General features: G+C 38.6%; 1 protein-coding gene across 2 annotated transcripts in view; it reads right to left on the bottom strand.

Annotated features, from left to right (window-relative positions):
- Positions 1-18,870, bottom strand: part of chst8 (carbohydrate (N-acetylgalactosamine 4-0) sulfotransferase 8) — a 198,188-nt gene that overhangs the window by 143,179 nt on the left and 36,139 nt on the right. The window contains exon 2 of one of the 2 annotated variants that reach the window (XM_079340125.1): positions 7,842-8,032. In XM_079340125.1, coding sequence (XP_079196251.1) covers positions 7,842-8,001 — 160 coding nt within the window. In that variant the 5' untranslated portion in view covers positions 8,002-8,032. Of the gene's footprint in view, positions 1-7,841; positions 8,036-18,870 lie in introns of both variants that reach the window. The other variant, XM_079340124.1, reaches the window with a different exon arrangement.

The following is an 18,870-nucleotide window of genomic DNA, read 5'->3' as shown; positions in this document are numbered from 1 at the left end:
TATAACTCAGCTCTATTAGATATGAGCTTCTGCTGGGGTGAAGCGCCGTAGCTTAAGGCAAAGATATACTTCTAGCTCATTGTGCTTAGTGAGGAGGCTGGAGACACGGTTCAACCACTGTGTTCTGTATACAGCAGCAACTCTCTCATGCATGATTTAGTAAACTAGAACTCTGACTTTAATATTCAAGTGGTGATATGGCAGACGAGATAAAAGGATGTGCTTAGGCTGCAAAACTTATCCCAGGACATACACTATAAAAGGTTGAAAAATGGTTAGTTATCAAAAGAAAGAAAAAAAAGCAATAAAGTTCTCTGATGTTTTTCATTTTCAGCAGTCAATCGATTCTGTCAAAATAACAAATACATGCTGTCTGTTCTACTTACAGATGCACTATGACCTTAACACTTGGACATACTCATGGAAATATGTCAAAAATGGTAGCATGAAATTATTAGAGAATAAATAATAATACATAACACAGCTCAGTCAAAAATTACTCTCAAGCAGCTTAAATGCACACAATGTAAATCCTGCCACCAGGGGGATCTCAATCAAAACAATAACAAAAAAAAATATTAAGTCGAGGCTGGTGGGATATCATGGGTGGGATTCTCTCTGCTCCATAATAATAATAAAAACTCTGAGTTGACCATAGTCAAGACAAACGACAGCACGGCAGCTTTCAGTAACAATTCCCGCTTCCTTATGCAGCGCTCTTTGAAATAACATCTTGGATTTCCATGGTCTGTTATAGCAGCCACTGTGGGATAACTTTTTTTCTTTTTTTAAAGGTTTATTTTTGGGCCTTTTTAGCCTTTAATGATAGGACAGTGGATAGAGTCGTAAGGCGGATAGAGAGTGGGGAGAGACATACGGTAAAGTCGCCACTGGTCCGCCCGCACAAGGACTGTAGCCTCAATACATGGGGGTACCCATACCTAGTTTCTCTTTGAGACACGCCAGAGAGAGTCGGAGTTGGGAAGTGAAGATGGGCTGAAGAAAAGAAAACTGAACTTGTGTTTGTATCATGAAGCACTTTAAAGAGAACCTTTAACGAAAAAAAAAAAACGAGGAAGGGATTTTAAGTTCAGTAAAAAATCAGTTCTTTACACGTTTTCTTCATTTTCAATTATGAGTGTCCTGACTTTAGAGACAATCCCTTTTAAGTTTAAAGATCCTTTAAAGAAATCAATATGATGTCTGTCAGTGACATAAATCAAGTATTTTTCATTATGCAAACATAAAGTTGTAAAGACCTCATCATGGTTTCGGTTCAATGCTGACTCAAATTACTTGAATATCCCTGACAATGGGCCAGTCCATGGGGCTTTCAGTTCTCTCAAGCACAAGCATGAACAGCATTCTGTTTCATCAGTACCAATGTAGCATGGAGGAAGCTAACACAAAAAGGCTAAGCTAAGTGAAATACATATCATACAAAACCCCACCTATATAATAATACATTAGACTTTTATGTTGGTCTATGCAAGTGAATGAGTAACTGCTGACCAAAGCGACAGAGCCAAGGCCAGATACAAACCATTCACTTCTTTAGTGCCTCACTGACTCATTAATACATCTTTATATGGAAAAGTTTTTGCAAAAATTGGAGTACTTCATTTGATGAAGAATTCTATTCGACTAGCCAATCAGTAATAAATGATTCATTCAAATGCATTTACACACAGCAAGCTCCTGCCACAGAGATGTGGACTGCCCGAGCTGGGGATCAAACTACCAATCTTCCAATTAAAAGACTACAAACTCATGCCATTCACCGCCAGCCCAGATGTTTGAATATGCATGGAGTATTTCCAATTCACAGTTTGTTTATACCAATAATTATAAATCAACAGCACAAGTAGCACTACAATTAACCAATTACTTCAACATGTGAAAACTGGGAAATCATCACTTAGCTCTACAGCTCAGATGAAAATCATGATTATTGTTTCTGTTAGTGTGAAGGAAGTCAGATCTGATTGTCATAATAAGACAATTACCTGTTGTCAAATGTAGAGGCATGATGGAGAAAGATGTAGATTACAGTTAATGCATAACTGTACAGTGCAGCCTCTCACACTAACAGCTTACCATGCACAGCTCAGCTGTCTGACTTTTATGCCAGCTCAGTCTGTGAAACAAGAAACCAGCTCCATGCTGAGGGATAGAAGCCTCGGTTTCCTTTTCCAAGACAATACAAACAATAGGATTATATGGAAATCCTAAAACAAGGAGGGCAAGGAAGATGGAGGGAAACTGTAATGCAAATAGCTAATACACCAAAGATTCAAACTCGTGCTTGTGCTTGTTATGAATGAAAGCATATAACTGTAGTGGAGATGTGAGTTCAGTTTTTTTCCCCCTGTAAAAAAAAGTAAAATAATTAAGAACTTATACGTTTATGAATTGTATATTTGAATGTTGCTCTGTTGAAAAAGGCTCAACTTTTGGAATAGTGCTACGCTCGTCAATGTCGCTTCTCCCTCACCAACCAATCAGAATCAAGACAGGGCTGGATATACGACATTAGCTTTGTCAATAACAAGGCCGGATGTCTAACTGGTCTTTTGGAGGGAATGATTTCCAGGTGTAGTGCTGATGCCAGGACAGGACTCCTCTGCATTGTTTTCATATTTTCTTGGTGATATTTCCTAGAATTGAAAGAAACATCAGCACCGAGCCATCTAAATCACACCTAACAAACATTACAGAGGGGAAAAAGAGTTTACTTTTGTATCTGAGCAACAATGAGCGCGCTGAAATGGACACAGTTGCATAGACTTTTGGATCCAGTAGATGTCGCCCCTAAGCATCAGCATGAAACCGAAACAAACTGTTTGGCGACACTGCTGCTATTCTCAAGCCTCCGCTCTTCTCCAGTGACACACCTCCAACCCCTCTCCCCTCGCGTTTGCACGAAGGACTTTTTGGAATTGGAAATTGGAAATCAGCATAATTAAGTGCTAAGCAGAAGCGGCTGACAAAATTGTCCTAGTCTTGAGCTGCTATGTTGTGTTAGCAGGCTAATCGTAGTGCTCTTTGGTTAGCTCGTAGCTTCACATTGCATGCACATTTACACAGAATGGCCATGATCTAAAAATGACATGACATTCAAATAAGCAGTAAGTATGTTATTCTCCTTTTTCTTTAGTCCTTGACTTAAATAGCTTTTATACACAAGGGGATTAGCCGGCCTTCCCGTCCGTGGGAACATGATGAAAAAATACAGCTCAGAAATCCTCACAGCCAGTGGGACTCGCGCGTCACACTCATTGTAGACATCATGACTCAGACAGCTATATACAGAGGATATACAGGATTTCTGCTGTATTTATGTGTAAAACGTCGCACTTTCTTCCTTTATGAATACATTTGGATGTTGTTAAACACAAAAACAGAAACATGAAACTATTTATTCTATTTATTTCGGGAGAATCCGCAAATACATGACCTAACTTCTCTGAAGCTCTACTGGGTCTTAGTCTGATATTTGTCATGAATATTAAACGCTACCTGTCATGACTTGTATATTTTTAGAAAATGTGTTCATCAGTCTTGTACCTCTCTGTGTGCATTACGTGTGTGTCATTGTGAATGGCTTTTTTCCTACCTGCCACTGTGCCTGAAAGCATCTGACAATCAGGGGTATATTAGAGGGTTGAAGAGAGATTCCACTCTGGCTAAGTGGCTCTTATTACTCTGGAGTGTGACATTGCTCTGATATTCATGATTCACAGTGCTGTTGACACACCGTGGAGTCACAACTTAGCTGACTGCAGCTTCTCTGGAGAGGGTTTTCCCCAGACAGCGTACATCATTGACCTGCTCGTCATTCGACTTTTATAGTTCTCGGGAAACATTTAAACTTTGATAAGAGTTGTCCTTATATGACCTACATTATAACAATCACATTGGATTATCCCAAAATGTGTGGTTTATCACATCAGTATGAGATACAATATGCAAAAAGATGTTTCAAAACGACGACTGGTGTGATAAAAATTGCTGGAGTCAAATATCAATCAATAATTAAAAATGGCACTCTGACAACATTTGCCTGCCAATTTGACTGACTGAATAGTCAGAAATGCATGACTCCTCCTTGGGGCAGCAGTAGTTCAGTCTATAGGGACTTGCCAGATCAAATCCAGGTATGGATCAAAATATGAAAGTTAATTATTAGCTGGTGAGGGGACTCATTTCCCGAGTACTACCAAAGTGCCCTTGAGTAAAATGCCGAACCCCTAACAATTTAGGCATGCTCCCTGTGTAGCAGTATGTAGCAGCCACACTGACGTCTCTCCACTAATGCATGTCCATAGGTCACATGTCTGTGCATGTGTGTATTTTGGGCCTACAGTAGGTGTGAGACAAGCATGTCACTCAAGTGTAAACCCGAAGATCCCCCTGTTGAGATTTAAAAAAAAAAAAGTATGTAAAATAAAAATGAACTAACTAATTCAAAATTCACAGTGGTGCTAATGACATGAATGACTTTAATATGAACCGAAGTTAACTACTCAAAGAAGACTGGGATGAAAGAAGAAGACAGCAGGGTGATGCGAGACAGCAGTAGTTTTAAATAGAAGATGAAGCATGATGGGTAAATCTGAACCAAATCCTGCTTTTCACCTTTTAAAGGGTTTTTTGAAGCCTTCCGTTAATCAGACAGTGTGATGCATTATTATGTGTCTTACAATATATCAAATACTGCAGAATAGCTGTTTTGGGACATTATCATTATCTTGGGCCATGTATCATGTGTCGTATTGTATCCTATCTTGAATTACCCTTTGATTTCAACCCTTAAAAACTAAAAAAACTAAAAACCCATATTGAGAATCTGCAGTGCACAACCATCTTTGTGTTGAACTCAGAGTCAAAGTCCAGCCAGAAACAATAACAACATGAAACTAATGCTGCGTGGTGGAAAGTGTAAAACAAGCCAAAGAGGACCGAAAGCAAGCAGCTGATCGCTTGTTCCTGAGACATGAAGCAGCTTAGTTTTTTTGCGCTCAGGACGCTCTTCAATCACGGCTGCTTAAACCCAATCTCCTTAATGTGGAGTGCCAAGCATGAGCTCAGCGGCTCCCTTTACTAGGACAAAGGTTTCATTTGGAAATTAAAAGTATGACCTCGTCATGAAGGACACTGTGACCACAAGGCCACTGAGCTGGAATTTCATTTAGCCTAGATGCGAAATTCCTCAAACAAATAATACCCAGCTCAATTATCACATGTAAATATAATCTTCTTGTGTGTGTACTGTGCATGTATTTGTTCTATGATTACATTATGGTTGCTTTTATTCATGCCTGTTCATTCATGTGGGACCTTGCCTCCTTGTATATTTATGTTTGCTTATACAGTAGGATTGGCTCTTGAGGGCTACCAAGCATAAGTTCACCCGTGTATGTGTCCATTCTTATTTTCTATGCATTTTTGGGTTTTTTTCAATTTTCTGTTTGTGTGATCTGTTGCAAAAATATTAGGTCATTTGCGTGAGATGTAATTTAGCCTACGCTAGTGCTGAATGTGTTTGCAATATTCAAGGCTCTTGTAGAACTCATAATCAGTCGACCACAGTAAGTTGTTGTCAATATGTTTTATAAAGCCATATGAAATAAAGCATAAAGGCAGTTGTTTGACAAAGCTGTCTCGTAGTTGTTTTCAAATCGATACGAGAACACGAAAAATGAAAGCTCTACACATTCTCCCTATGTTCTGACCCAAAGAAACAGGAAGTGTGGTGACAGGTCATGGAAACACTACAGAACGTAGAGCTGGTGTGACACTTTTCTTTATGCACTTAATGTTCATTACTGCATTCAGAGGCTGAGCCGAAATGGTATACAGCTGCTGGCTGTGAGCACAGCTTCTGCTGCTCTGTCTCGCCGTGCTGACTGAAGCCGCCTTCAGCTGCATTTGTGTTTTTCTCTATGGTCCCAGTTTTGGGATAAGGCTACGTGCGGGATTTGAACCCTAAAGGAATATATAAAATATGACAGATGTGTATTTAAATTCACAAAGTTAGGTAGGCTAAGCTAGGACAAACTTAATGCCCACAGCGACTGCATGTAGTTAGTGCTCACCCATGGTAAAGTAAAATATGCCACATGGTCACAACTAAAAAACGGCAATGGCTAAAGCAGCAAATGAAGAAACAGTTGGAGCTATGTCCTTTTAGTACGAGATTCATAATTAAAGAAACAATGATCCACAGCAACAGTCAGTTAGTTGTAACCAATCAGCAACCTCCAGGGTTGGAAATAAAGCCTACTGTATGCAGACGTGCATAAAACAGTTGTTCCTCAAGTGTTCACTTGAAGCTGTCTCTAAAAGCCCTGGAAACCTTGTTAAGACACATTAGTGAGATGCTTACAAGTGGCTGCATTTAAGCTGTTTGTCAGAAGGCTAAGTGCCTGCCTCAGCTTTATCGCTCTGTCCATTTCTAGGTGGAGCTAAAGCGAGTTTGAGACAGTATTTTCAATATGGTGACCACCATTGGTAGCCTGTGCTTCAGAAACCATAGGGTAACCTCACTGACTTTTCTACGTATATGCTCTGAACGCTCCGGCAGTTTTCTGCACAGAATCAGACTCATAGCTGAGTAGTTCCTGCTGCAGGGTGCCCACTAGTGTTAAAGTCAAGACCAAGACATACCCAAGATCACAAATATCAATGAAGAATTTGGTCCTTCACTGAGAGTGTAACACCAGGAAGTAAGTGGATATAACTAGAGGTTAAAATGTAATTATAAATTCATTAAAATTGAACATTCTTTTTTTTTAGAAAAAATAGTAGTGTAAATTTCATTGGTGGTCTTGATGGGTTTTGATGTAAAATCCAAAGTCTGTCTGTCAGTCAGACTTGTCAGTCTGTCTGACAATCTGTCTGTCTTGTTGAACGAGGTAAAAATGCTTCCCATTTTGAGACGAGACAGAGAGCTTCAACAAGTGGTCTTCAGACCAAGGCCGAGTTTGAGTACGACAACACTCGTTCCCACCTCACAGCCAGCAGTGGTCTGATACATCATATATTAACACTATATCACAGTACAGTTTCTGAAAACATTGAGAAGCAGAAGTAAGTCTCAAGATAAAAGTTTGACTATGAAAAACTTAACTCAGAAAACACATTATACTTACAAAGATCTTACAAATGTCAAGAAATTTGCATTCGTCTTTCTTCACTATAATTTAAGTGTCATTTTGACAAAACAATGCATCTGTATCTCTTCAACACAAAAAGGCTCTTTCACTTTCCGTCTTGTTTTGATGATGTCTGATGTCGCTTGTGTTTTCTTTTTTTTCCTGTGTCGTGATTCAGTCAGTGTTTGTCGTTTAAAACGGTTGAAGAATTGAAATAAATGTATGAAGTCATGAGAGATAAATAAATCAATGATTCATCTCTTGAGACTTGTTTTCTTTTTACTGAAGTTTACCGATCCACTTTTCTTCAGTTTCAATTCAGTTATTAACTGATACTGATATTTTTCTCGTCATAATTAACATCGTCATTGATGATGGCATTATGTGTAAGGTTACACAAAGCTGTAATAAACCAAGCATTGCTTTTCTTATTGAAAGTGCAACAACATAAAAACCATAAACATTAAATAAAAGTCTTTTTGAAGAACTGTATTTGAAACTTTATGCTAGCTTCACATACAAACAAGAGGCAACAACAACTGTCAGGTTTTCAAATTAAACCTTTGAAACTGAAGTCCCAGATTTGCACCTTCGATCTTACAGAAGGAGCTTTACTCTACGTCTGTGTTATTCAGGAAAATGTGAGTGGAGTCTTTTAAAATACTTGTAAAAGTGGAGACTGACCTGGGCCTTGATGCTGGACCATCTCAGACAGATCTCTCTGGTGGATGAAGAGCACGAGACCTCCAGCGGCAAACAGCAGGAGGAACCAGAGCGAGCAGGGCAGTCTCCTTCTCCGTCCTCGCAGGGAGTCCACCACCATCTTCCACTTCATCCCCAGCATGATGGGACACAGTCAGACGCTAATGTAATAACTTCTATAAGGAAATCAAAGAGAGCAGGAAATGGGAAAAGGTGGGGGAGCGAGACAAAGAAAAAAGAAAAGTAAGCAAAAGAACATTCATTCCATCGAATCATTACATTACAGATCAAAATGTTTTAAATTCATTAAACACTCATTTTCAGTTAATGGCAGTAAATCAAACAATGTTCATCTAGGTGCCCCACTGGATGAGTTTTGATTTCTTAATCTATTTACCTTTAATATTTATATATTTTTTTAAAATTCCAATACAAATCCAAGCGAAATAAAACAAGAGCCACGAGGAAACTTCATCACAGGAAAATCTGACAACGAACTGACAACACAAGGGAAGAAATAGACACTGAGCTAATCAGACACAGGTGAGCAATCAATCATGGAGGAAAAAACAGGCAAAGGAAGGACGTAAGACAAGACAACAAGCACGGGGGACAAGAACTACAAAATACAACAGGAAACAGAATGTAACAGAAAAAATACACACTTGGACAGGAAGGAACACATGGATAAGAAATGACAAAATATAACAGGAAACCATAAAGTTAAACTTGGAAACAGTAAGATAAAGAAGCACCCAATGGGAGACAAACACAATGGAAGAACACGACTAAATAAACCAAGAAAGGAAATCTAAACTCCCTTACTCTAAAAAATATATGAAATACAAAACTAAATATGAACAAATCATGACAGGGGGATCTTTGCTCAGTCTGTTTAGGCCATCAGCACCAAACTGAACCGAAAACTGTGACCAAAATAACCAAGGTATTGAACCATGGGCTGACTGTATGCATCCTTACTCAACAACACACACCCTCTACTGGGGCTGCAGCCTGGAACATCAACAAAAGCTTTCAGTGTTTGTATACATGCTGTGCCTCAAGCTCTTTTGCAACACTTTAACCCAATGTGAAATGACACACTGGGACACAAATATTACCCCATTGCAGATGCAATGGAGAAGTTCATATGCATCATGACGATGGAAATGTAATGTTACCTTAAGAATCGTTGCAATGGCAATAAGTATAGAGTTACAGACATCAAGTCTAACATTCCCAGGGACTCAAACGTACCCTTAATGCTTGATATGTAAATGGACATGAGGTTATATAATGCTAGTCTTCTCAAAGCTCATGTCGCACCTACCCATTCACACACATTCACATACTGACGGCAGAGGCTGCTCAGTAGTGAGACCATCAGAAGTAACTAATCCCAATCATACACCACCGACAAACCCAACCAATTCGGGGTAAAGGACATATCGGATATGTGGCAGTAGGAGTTGTGGATCGAACCAAACTTCTGGTTGGAAGACAGCAGCTTTATCAACTGAGCCACCCCTGCTTTAAACGCATTTGTAAATATAACCTACTTGACATACATGTTATTATCAAAGAAGGTAACTGATAACTGATTATGATAAATGAATGCTGTGTATGCTTGTGATAGAAAGGACAGTTTGTAACCACTTGTCTGAAATAAAAGTCACTAGTGATTTGCATCAAAACAAATAGTCCAGTAATGACCTGGCATGAGCACAAGACAGACTCCTGATCATGTTAGACATGCTTATAGGTTTTATACCAGCACTATGTCAGGGTTTCTGTAGCTAAAGCATTTCAGTTGAGGTAACAGACACACCAATGGAGATAATAAATGAGGCAAAGCTTCATGGAAATCTAACACCTGTGTTTATCTAAATCAGAGGAAAAAATCCATGAAGTCTTAAATAACACGGCAACAAGATAAACTAACAACTAATTCCTCCAAATACAGAAATCTGTGCTCTGTTTGTAAGGACCCAGTTCGTAAACATGAGTCCAGTTGGACTGGTATGTCTACAGACCAAACCTGGACTCTGTTCATACGGCACAAAGACCATGCAGCATCTGTCTCAAAATTTATATACAAAATAATTGTCAATGCTGGAAATATGATTGACTAAGTGTCCATCATGTCAAGACTTAAAAAAACTCGGAGGTTAGAAATAAGAAACTGGAGGTTATAAATGAGCACTTTATGAGTGAGTTAGAGAAGAAATGTGACATTTTTTCTTGCTTTGATGCTCAAATGCGAGCTTTTGTCAGGGCTTCAGTTGTTTAGTCAACTTGTTTATGTGGCTGATGAAATACAGGCATAATGCAGGAAACATAAACGACAAATAATAAACAGGTGAAATACAATCCCAGATGGTCTGATAAATCTGTCTCACCATATGATCAATCAATGTAACAAGCTGTGAGACAAAAGACATAAAAACCTCAACATGGAGGAAAAAGCCAGAAAATACTAGTAGCATAAGAGAATGCTCAATGAACGCATATGTGTGGATTTGTTTCAAAGAGAGACAACAAGTCACTTTAAAACACCAGAGGAAATTCAGGAAGTTCTTTTAATCATGAACACTGCATAGTGGGTAAGCATCTTAGCTACACGAAACGTTGCTTTTCAGTTTTATTAAGTGCTGATGCAGCCTTATCAAAGGTTCCTAATGATTTGTCTAATCCATTATAGTTTCATCCCTCCGAGGACATAAGTTATTGTAGCTGTCACAGTAGGGTTTATAAAGACTGGAGGGAGATTCTTTTCAGACATAACAAATACTAAAACCCTCTCCACACATAAAATCATGCTTTAATCATGAAAGCTATCTCATGTATAAACAAACTTTCTCACTTTCTAGATTTGAATGCTTTAACCAGCATACTGCTCATTAAGTACAGCCATCCTTAAGTCAAACTAGGGGCAAGGTGATTTGGATCTATAAAACACCAATATCCAGAATTTAAAGGTCGCATATTTTACTCATTTTCAACCATTTAAGATAAGTCTAAGAACTCCCCAAAACATGTCTGTTAAGTTTTTTTTATTTTTTTATTTACTCTGATCCTGTATTTGATCATGCTTATAAACCCCTCTATTTCGGCGCTGCTCAGAACAGGCTGTTCCAGTGTCTGTAGCTTTAAATGTAAGCGGGCTGCGTTTGACTACGGCCCTCTAAAAGGGGATGTGTTTCCGTCTTTCTCGCTCCATACTCTATTTTTTGGCAGACTCAGAAGACAGAATAAACACCTAGTTGTGGGAGTGTCAACCACTTTGGGGAGGGGTTCCTGCCCTTTGTGATGTCATTTAGGAAAAATCTCAAAACAGCCTGAGCACACAATTTCGAATAATTGGGGGGATTTTTTGACAGACAAGGGGAACTTATTTGTGTTGGAAAAACATGGTTATGTGTACTTTGCATACTATGTGACCTTTAATATCTTGGTTGATAGCTGTCTGTTCTGCGTGTCTGCTGCAAAGATGTTTTCTTGTTTTGCTGCGAAAATTGGAAAACAGTGCTCAGAGCAGGCAATAACATGTTTCAACCAATTAGCAATAAGAGGTATTTATGTGCTCTACTCTAACCTCTGACCTCTATCTGTGCCGACTACTCTTCCTCCCACACGTCTTTCTAACGAGGAACAGAACTACAAGTAAGATTACAGTAAAAACTGCTGCTTCCCCACTTTTTAAGTTGTACTCATCTTCGGACAGCAGACACTTTGAATATTGCAGTTTAGGTTGTTATTAGTTAGGAGTTGTTGCTGTCTCTCAGACATTTTGTGTCCACAAGGGAGCAGAGCTTCTTGGAAGCAAGACAGGGAGGGATGCATTTGTTGGGTTTGTTTTTTTCATTACAATTGCTGCCAATATATGCTTGGCTTTAACAACCTTGTATTTTATTCATGACGTACGATCACACCACTTATTTTATTTGCTCTTCTTTATCCCGTGAGAAAGAAGGTTTTTGGGTGGCCGTTTCTGCAAGGCTCATGGCATCACTTCCCCTTTAAAATAATGTGGCTTTGGGCTGTAATAACAAGAAACTCTTCACATATTTTTAAACTTTTTGACCAGTTTCAAAATATAAAAAACATTGTATGACTACTCTTAAATCTTTTGTCCATTTAGTGTCTCCTAATTACTGTAATTCTACCTATTTAATTAATTCAAATGTCATTGCTACAAAGATAGAAGCCGTAGGTGACAGATTCTTACATCAAGCTAAAAAGTGGAAGCCATTAGCATCTAGAAAAACTTGCTGCAGTGAAAATACAGCATATATGCTGTCAATAGCTGTCATCATAGGATAGCATTAACATCAAAAAGACGGCTTTCACCTTGGACAGATGATAATTTAACTGATGTCCATATCAAAGAGAAAAAAAACAACATTGCAGCTCTTACTTTTGTACGGATTAAACCAGTCATGGAGATGTGAAACCATTAAACCACCTTGAAACCCATTTATTGTGCTTTTTTATTGACATTTCATTTCCATATGAATGTTTTCAGGTCATTCTGAAGGAAAAGTGAAATAGGCACAGATACACATTAGATTGAAAAATGACATTACAAGGTGGTAAAATGGGTTTCACAGTGCAGAGGCATTATTACAATGGGCAGACAACCCAATATTTTAAGGAAAGGAAAGCTTTTTTTTATTTTTTTTATTCTTCTGTTACGACTCAGAAGTCCATCTTCATGAGTGTAAATACCATTTCAGAACAGTATAGAACATAGAAGTCATTTCAAACTGCTGTTGGATGAGAGGAGCTTTAAACGGGGTTCAAATACAAATATCCTACAATATATCCTTTTTTATAAGAAGGATTTTGATGTGATGGTTAAAGTGATCTCTGTAAAGAGGGACATGTTTCTTGTTGCATAATGAGGATATGGTGCCTCTGTGTTCAGCAGACTAAACAAGTCTTGTGTTTTATAATATTGAGCAGTTACATCACATCTTCTGCTCTTTATTTATATTGAAGTCATAGGACAGAGTGATAGAGAGAAATGGATATCAGAAAAAGATAATAATTCTAATTCTTCATAATGTGTTGATAGAGGAGATGCATGCATACATACAGCCATTTTTAACAGGATTTTAGTGATCATGACTGCCGGGCAGAAAACAGGAAGGAGGACCCAATTGCAGATAAAAAAGATTTATTTTAACTAAAAAAGGCAAAACAAAAACTTACTTAATAAATCCAAAACGAGGAACAGAGCGTATCCAAAACACAAAATCCAAAAACCACAAGGAGCAAGGAGACAAACCATGACAAAAGACACCGACAAAAGACATAAGACAGTGAACTGACAGAGGACTGAGGAAAAACACAGAGACTAAATAGACATGGGGTAATCAGACGCAGGTGAGACTAACCAGACAGGTGAGGAACATCAGGGTAATCACAAAGGCGGGAAACACAAGGAACAAAGAACACAAGACCAGAACAACTGAGGACAAGTACAAAGTAAAACCTGACACTGAAAAGACTAGAACTAAAACAAGAAAGAAATAAAACAGGAAACACGCTTACAGACAACATAGGTTGCAACACAACAACAACACAGGAATACAGGGGAAACACTAAGGACTATAGTCAACCACACATACAGAACATGAGGGAAAGAATGAAAACTTAAACAAGATGAAACGGAACCAAACCATGACAGATGGGTATGCAATGAAAAATACACAGTTGCCAAGCCAACTCAAGCAGCAACCAGGAGGCTGTTCTCCCTTGCCACCACTTTATCCTCATCCTATACACCTTTAATTGAAACTTCTCATTCCCAAGACATGTTACTCCATCCACTTCATTAAAGCCTGGACTTTGATCGTTGAGCTGGTATCAAGTCAGGACCAAAGAATGTAAATCATAATGAACAAAGCCTGAGTGGCCCCGCCCATCTGTTACTGAAGGGGACCTTGAAGTCCCATCGATGGTGAGCACCATACTGGAAACGCTGTCACAAGCTAACTTTCATCATGCCCGCCCCTCTGTGAATAATGCTAATCCTTAAAATCAAACCAAATTAATTGTTAAAAAATGTTCCCTACATAGTGTGTGCTGATTGAGACATGAGCTAATCAGACCAATTTCGTTCTTTATAGCAGGCTTGAAGCACATTACTTAGTGGTGCTAAAACAGTTTTTGTTGGCTGGGTGTGTGTGTATGTGACTTCTAGTGCTTCCACAGCTAGCCCCAAGTGGACACTTGACAAACTGCAGGATTTTGCACTCCTGCATTGGCTTCATTTTTCAACAACTGAGGTTGCCGCTTGGTTAAATCACATTGTGTTTATAATCTCTTCTAGTGCTGCTGCTCGACATACAGTAAACATATACAGCCTCATTCTAATCATTTTGACTCTACTATTGCTAGTTCGACTGTTCACATATTTAATGTTAAACACTTTCATTGAAGGCTAAGAGTACTTATTGCTATCCAGCTTACTGACTGTTTCTGAGACACTTGAGAGAACTTTATACCAAAAGAAAAGCTGAAACTTTGAAGAGGTTCCCCTTTCATTATATTACAGTGTCATTCATAGACTCCTCAGAATCACAGTTTTCAGGTCTTTCCCCACAGTTTCATCACCTTAATGTTGTACCAGATATTGGGGTCAGGCAAACATCTGTCTGTTGTTTCTGGCTATAGAGAGATGTTTGAAACTGCAAAGATGAATTTTGAGATTTGTAGTGCTCAAGTCAAGTGTAAGAGATGACATAAGAGATTTATCAATGTGTCAAGAGCAGGCATGTAATGTGAAAATATGCTTCAATTTGCTTTTAACACGTTGGTTTCAGCAGGTCCTATTAATTTAACTCAGACTGTTTGCTTCTTTACTTTTAGACTTCTGTCATTAGACGTCTTCTTTTACTGCAAGCTAGGTGCATTTATATTTTATTCATTACCAAAACAAGTTGCATAGCAGCAATCAAAAATGAAAGACTCAAATGGGAAGCAGCACAAAAGAGAGACACACAGAAGAGAATTAAGGCATACAAAATAAAAATACCACACACATTGTGCTAGCTAGTGTGTGCCCCACACAGCAGGAAACTATCCCCATCTGACAGGAGGGGTTGGGGGTCTCCTGAGGCCAGACATGACATGACATGAAGTGACATGACATGACATGAGTGGATGATCTCACTCAGGGTTCGAAATTCACTTTTTGACTCACTTTGACTTTAATCAACAAAAACAAGCTTTTCTCTCGATTAAGCTTTGAGAGAACATAAGCAGACGGTGCATTTAGCTGAGGTGTATCCCTGACTGCTCCTGCGGCGTTTTCTGTAAGTGAAAAGGCGAGTCTGCACTGTATTACAGACTACAGCAGGCGGTGGGATAACGTTACTATCTTCTAGTTACTAATTGTAGAACAAACAGACACAGTGAGACTGAATGGAGAAAGATTAAACAGACTGTCATTTTTGTTACCGACTCAGACCATATAGGCTAGATCACAGATCTACTGTGTTCTTTTGCACTGCAAGTAAAATGTGTGTGCAATTGTGCAGCAACATATGTTGGTGTGTGTCAGCGTGCCTCCACGATGCTCTGTCATGCAGGCAGCAGAGGAGCAGGGAGAAGTCGCTGCAGCTACATCAAACGTGCTAATTTAATAATCTACTCACATTTGAAGCTTGGCAGGCGTTTATTTTGGACTCTGACCTCACTTCTGTAATTCTTAGTTTAGAGCTTCAAACAACACTGACAACAGCATTTTAATTGGTCCTATTATTATGATTGGTACTTTACAAGAGGACAGAGATTATCACGAAAAAACTCTACATCCTTTTCAGTTCACTTCAGTAGTTGAAACTCGTACCTGCTAAATCTGTGCATGTGAGAGAAAATTCCTTGTCAAATTTATTTCCGTGCATCTCTGAGCAGCATAGAAGAGCCTGCAAAAACATCCTGCAAAACCTGAGCAAACCACACAGAGCTAAACACCTTGATGGACAGGTGTTAGTAAAAAGATGCTTTAGCAAAAGATGCTTTGTGATTTGGACCTTGAGCAGAACAGTATACAGGCACAATTGATGTACAATTCATAAATCAACTATCGACCACAGTCCACTCTTAGTGATGTCCTCCTTGAGATTGTGTAACAGGGGACCTGACTGTTTTCTGGACTATTTACATAGAAATGTAAAAAAACTAGCTAAGGTTTATCAATGAAGAACCTTTTTACCATCCTCATTATATTTTACACATCTTGAATTCCTCATTCACCAGGTTGTCCCAAGCGGTTTGGACATCTTTGAGTTGTATTATCCACGTATATGATTGAAAAAAAGGGATTTCATTTCTATTCAACTCTCTATGATTAAAGAAAAGATAAAGAAAAAATCCTTGAAACTGTAGCGACTTGACACAAACATCTCATTATGATCAAAGAACATTTCTTTTTAAAGACAACGCCTTTGTTCTGTACTTCTCAACAGATGTAGATGCCAAGAAATGACATAACACGTCCCATTTAAAGCAGGAAAGGAAACCACTCATTTTTGGAGCAGTAATGAAGATGATTGTGTTTGATGTTCTCGTCCCAAACACATCACTGAATACTGACTTCTGGTTTCAAGCTAAAGCACATTATGCCCACCAAGCAAATCTCTTATTATATAAAAGTGTAAAACAGCCAGTTAAGAAAGGGTTGCACTATGATGTCCTTCTAAACATGAAACAATCAAAATGACACATGTCATGCCTTCTGTCCAAAACCAATGTTCAAACAAATGCTAAGTAAGACAACATATTAGAAAGGCATTGATTTTTATTTTTGAAGGGTTTCCTTTAGTTAAGACTAAGAGCAGGATTGTCTGTGATAGCAGCACTTTTGCCAACACCATTTTAATAAATGGACCAATGTCCTTTGTTGGACTTGATTTTACTTACCCAACTGTTTTGCAGTAGAGATAATCGACAACTGAAACATTTGTAAAAATGACCAAATACAGTTTTTTTAAGGTCCAAGAGACAACTAGTTGTGCTTTATTTTTCACTCCCCACAGAGGAAACTATATCAAATGTATGATTATCACATTTCAGGATCCTTACTGGGTCTCTTTAATTCTGATACATTTGACCTTTTCAGGTAATTCCCAGAAAACGCACTTTTTCCCTGAGCTGGATGGAGGTTGAGGTGAAAGGGTTATTCGCAGATTAGAATAAGGGACACTCTTGATGCAGGCACTGAGACCTGCATGTCCTTTTTGCACCCACTGTGCCGGCTTTTCCTGCACTTAATCTCTCTTGAGCACAGTTTGTGTTCTTAACAGATGTGTTGGTGTGATAATGGACTGTTAAAAGTGTCAGGTTAGGGTCCATGGAGCTTAAAGTATGAGACGCCAATGTCCCTGTAGATTCATACTTTAGTGCACTGCTCCACAGGGGTGAGTTGGTTGACCTTTGGAGCAGATTAGCAGACTTCAAAGATCTAGGGTTATAATGTATAATGTTTAATCTTGTGTTTCATGTCTCATCAAACTTCAAATACTTTTTGAAAAATTGCTTTTTTTGTAATAACATTCAACGACAGTAACACACTGCTGGTTGGCTGCAAAAAGAAAAAAAAATTACACTTCACTTAGTAGATGTTTTAATCAAACAAACGTCACAGAGTAAGTACAACACAAGCAAACGTCTAGAAAGAAAGAAGCAACATCCGTGTGTGCAGACGAACATGTAAAGTCTGATCAGGCACCGGTGTTGACAGACAGCGCACAGAGGCAAGCTTTTTGTTTTTGAAAGTTTTAACCAGCACCAGCAATACCATACTTAACATAGTCATAATCATTATTAAATAAAACCATTATCATCATCAGTATTTTTAGGTGTTCATTAAAGATCTATGTCTTTAGTGTTTTCTTAAAGGTGCAAAGGGAATCTGAAGATGGAGTTTGGTAGTACAATAAAATGTGTTTCAGTATATGACTACATCTTCCAATAAGCTGCTTTCTGTCGATGGTTCAAAAAATTTGACATGTAGAAACTGTTCTGGTATAGATTTGGCTTCATGTCTCGTTCCTTCAATGTGTCAGGGAAATGAGTAATGTTGGCAAATAAACAAAAGGAAATAGAAGCCATTGCCAAGCCTGGTTTATAAATTAATGATTTGGTGCAGGGGAATTTGATGAGGGGAGAACGAGGGAGGTAAAGGAGCATGTTCAAAGCATTACTAATTGTCTTTATTTATGACAGCCGGTGATCCCTGGTGTGAATTAATGCATTCTCCACACTGCTGTGATAAGCCATGTATCAGTGTGGGAAATTCTACATCAGACATAATATCTATCTTACACTACCTCTTAGCAATAGGAAAGGACTGTATAGATTTGAGTTACTCTATCAGCAGATAGAAGGTTAATTCAAAACACAAACACAAACACATTTCTTTGCTTAAATGTGAAGCAACAGCATACAACACTGTCAGGCCACTGAAATAATACAGTCCACTGTTTGTGCACACATTTTTCAGTAACATACCAAATTGAATTTTTGTTTTTATTGCATTGTCTATGATCTTGAAAAGTAAATAAGGAAATAAGCAGTAATAAAAAGGCAATGATCTGATCTAATTTATGCATGAAAAATGAGGGGCCTTTCTCAATATAAACCACATTTGATGTTTCTGTTATTGAGCATACTACACTACAACCTTTCCACCCCCAAAACATCCCCAACACTTTGAACTGAAGCCAAATGAATAAAAAGTCTCACCAGAAATTGTTCTATAAATACAATGCCCTACAGTAAAGCGATGACCCCCAGGGTGAAACACCAAAAACCATCGTATCCCCCCCATAAATGGGAAATCCGTGTGACGGTGACCTGGCACACTGGCCTCAGGGTAGAGTAGGTGATGACAGCTCCAGGAATAAGACATGCTCTAATACAACACATGCTAGCCATATCATGTCAGCCCAATACCTGCCACAGGGTAAAGCTGAGCTCTGCTGCATACCTCTCAGATGAG

Source organism: Symphodus melops (assembly GCF_947650265.1).
Source record: "Symphodus melops genome assembly, chromosome: 3".
NCBI classification, from domain to species: domain Eukaryota; kingdom Metazoa; phylum Chordata; class Actinopteri; order Labriformes; family Labridae; genus Symphodus; species Symphodus melops.
Note: the sequence above shows the minus strand (reverse complement) of the source record. Positions and strands in the feature narration are given on the sequence as shown.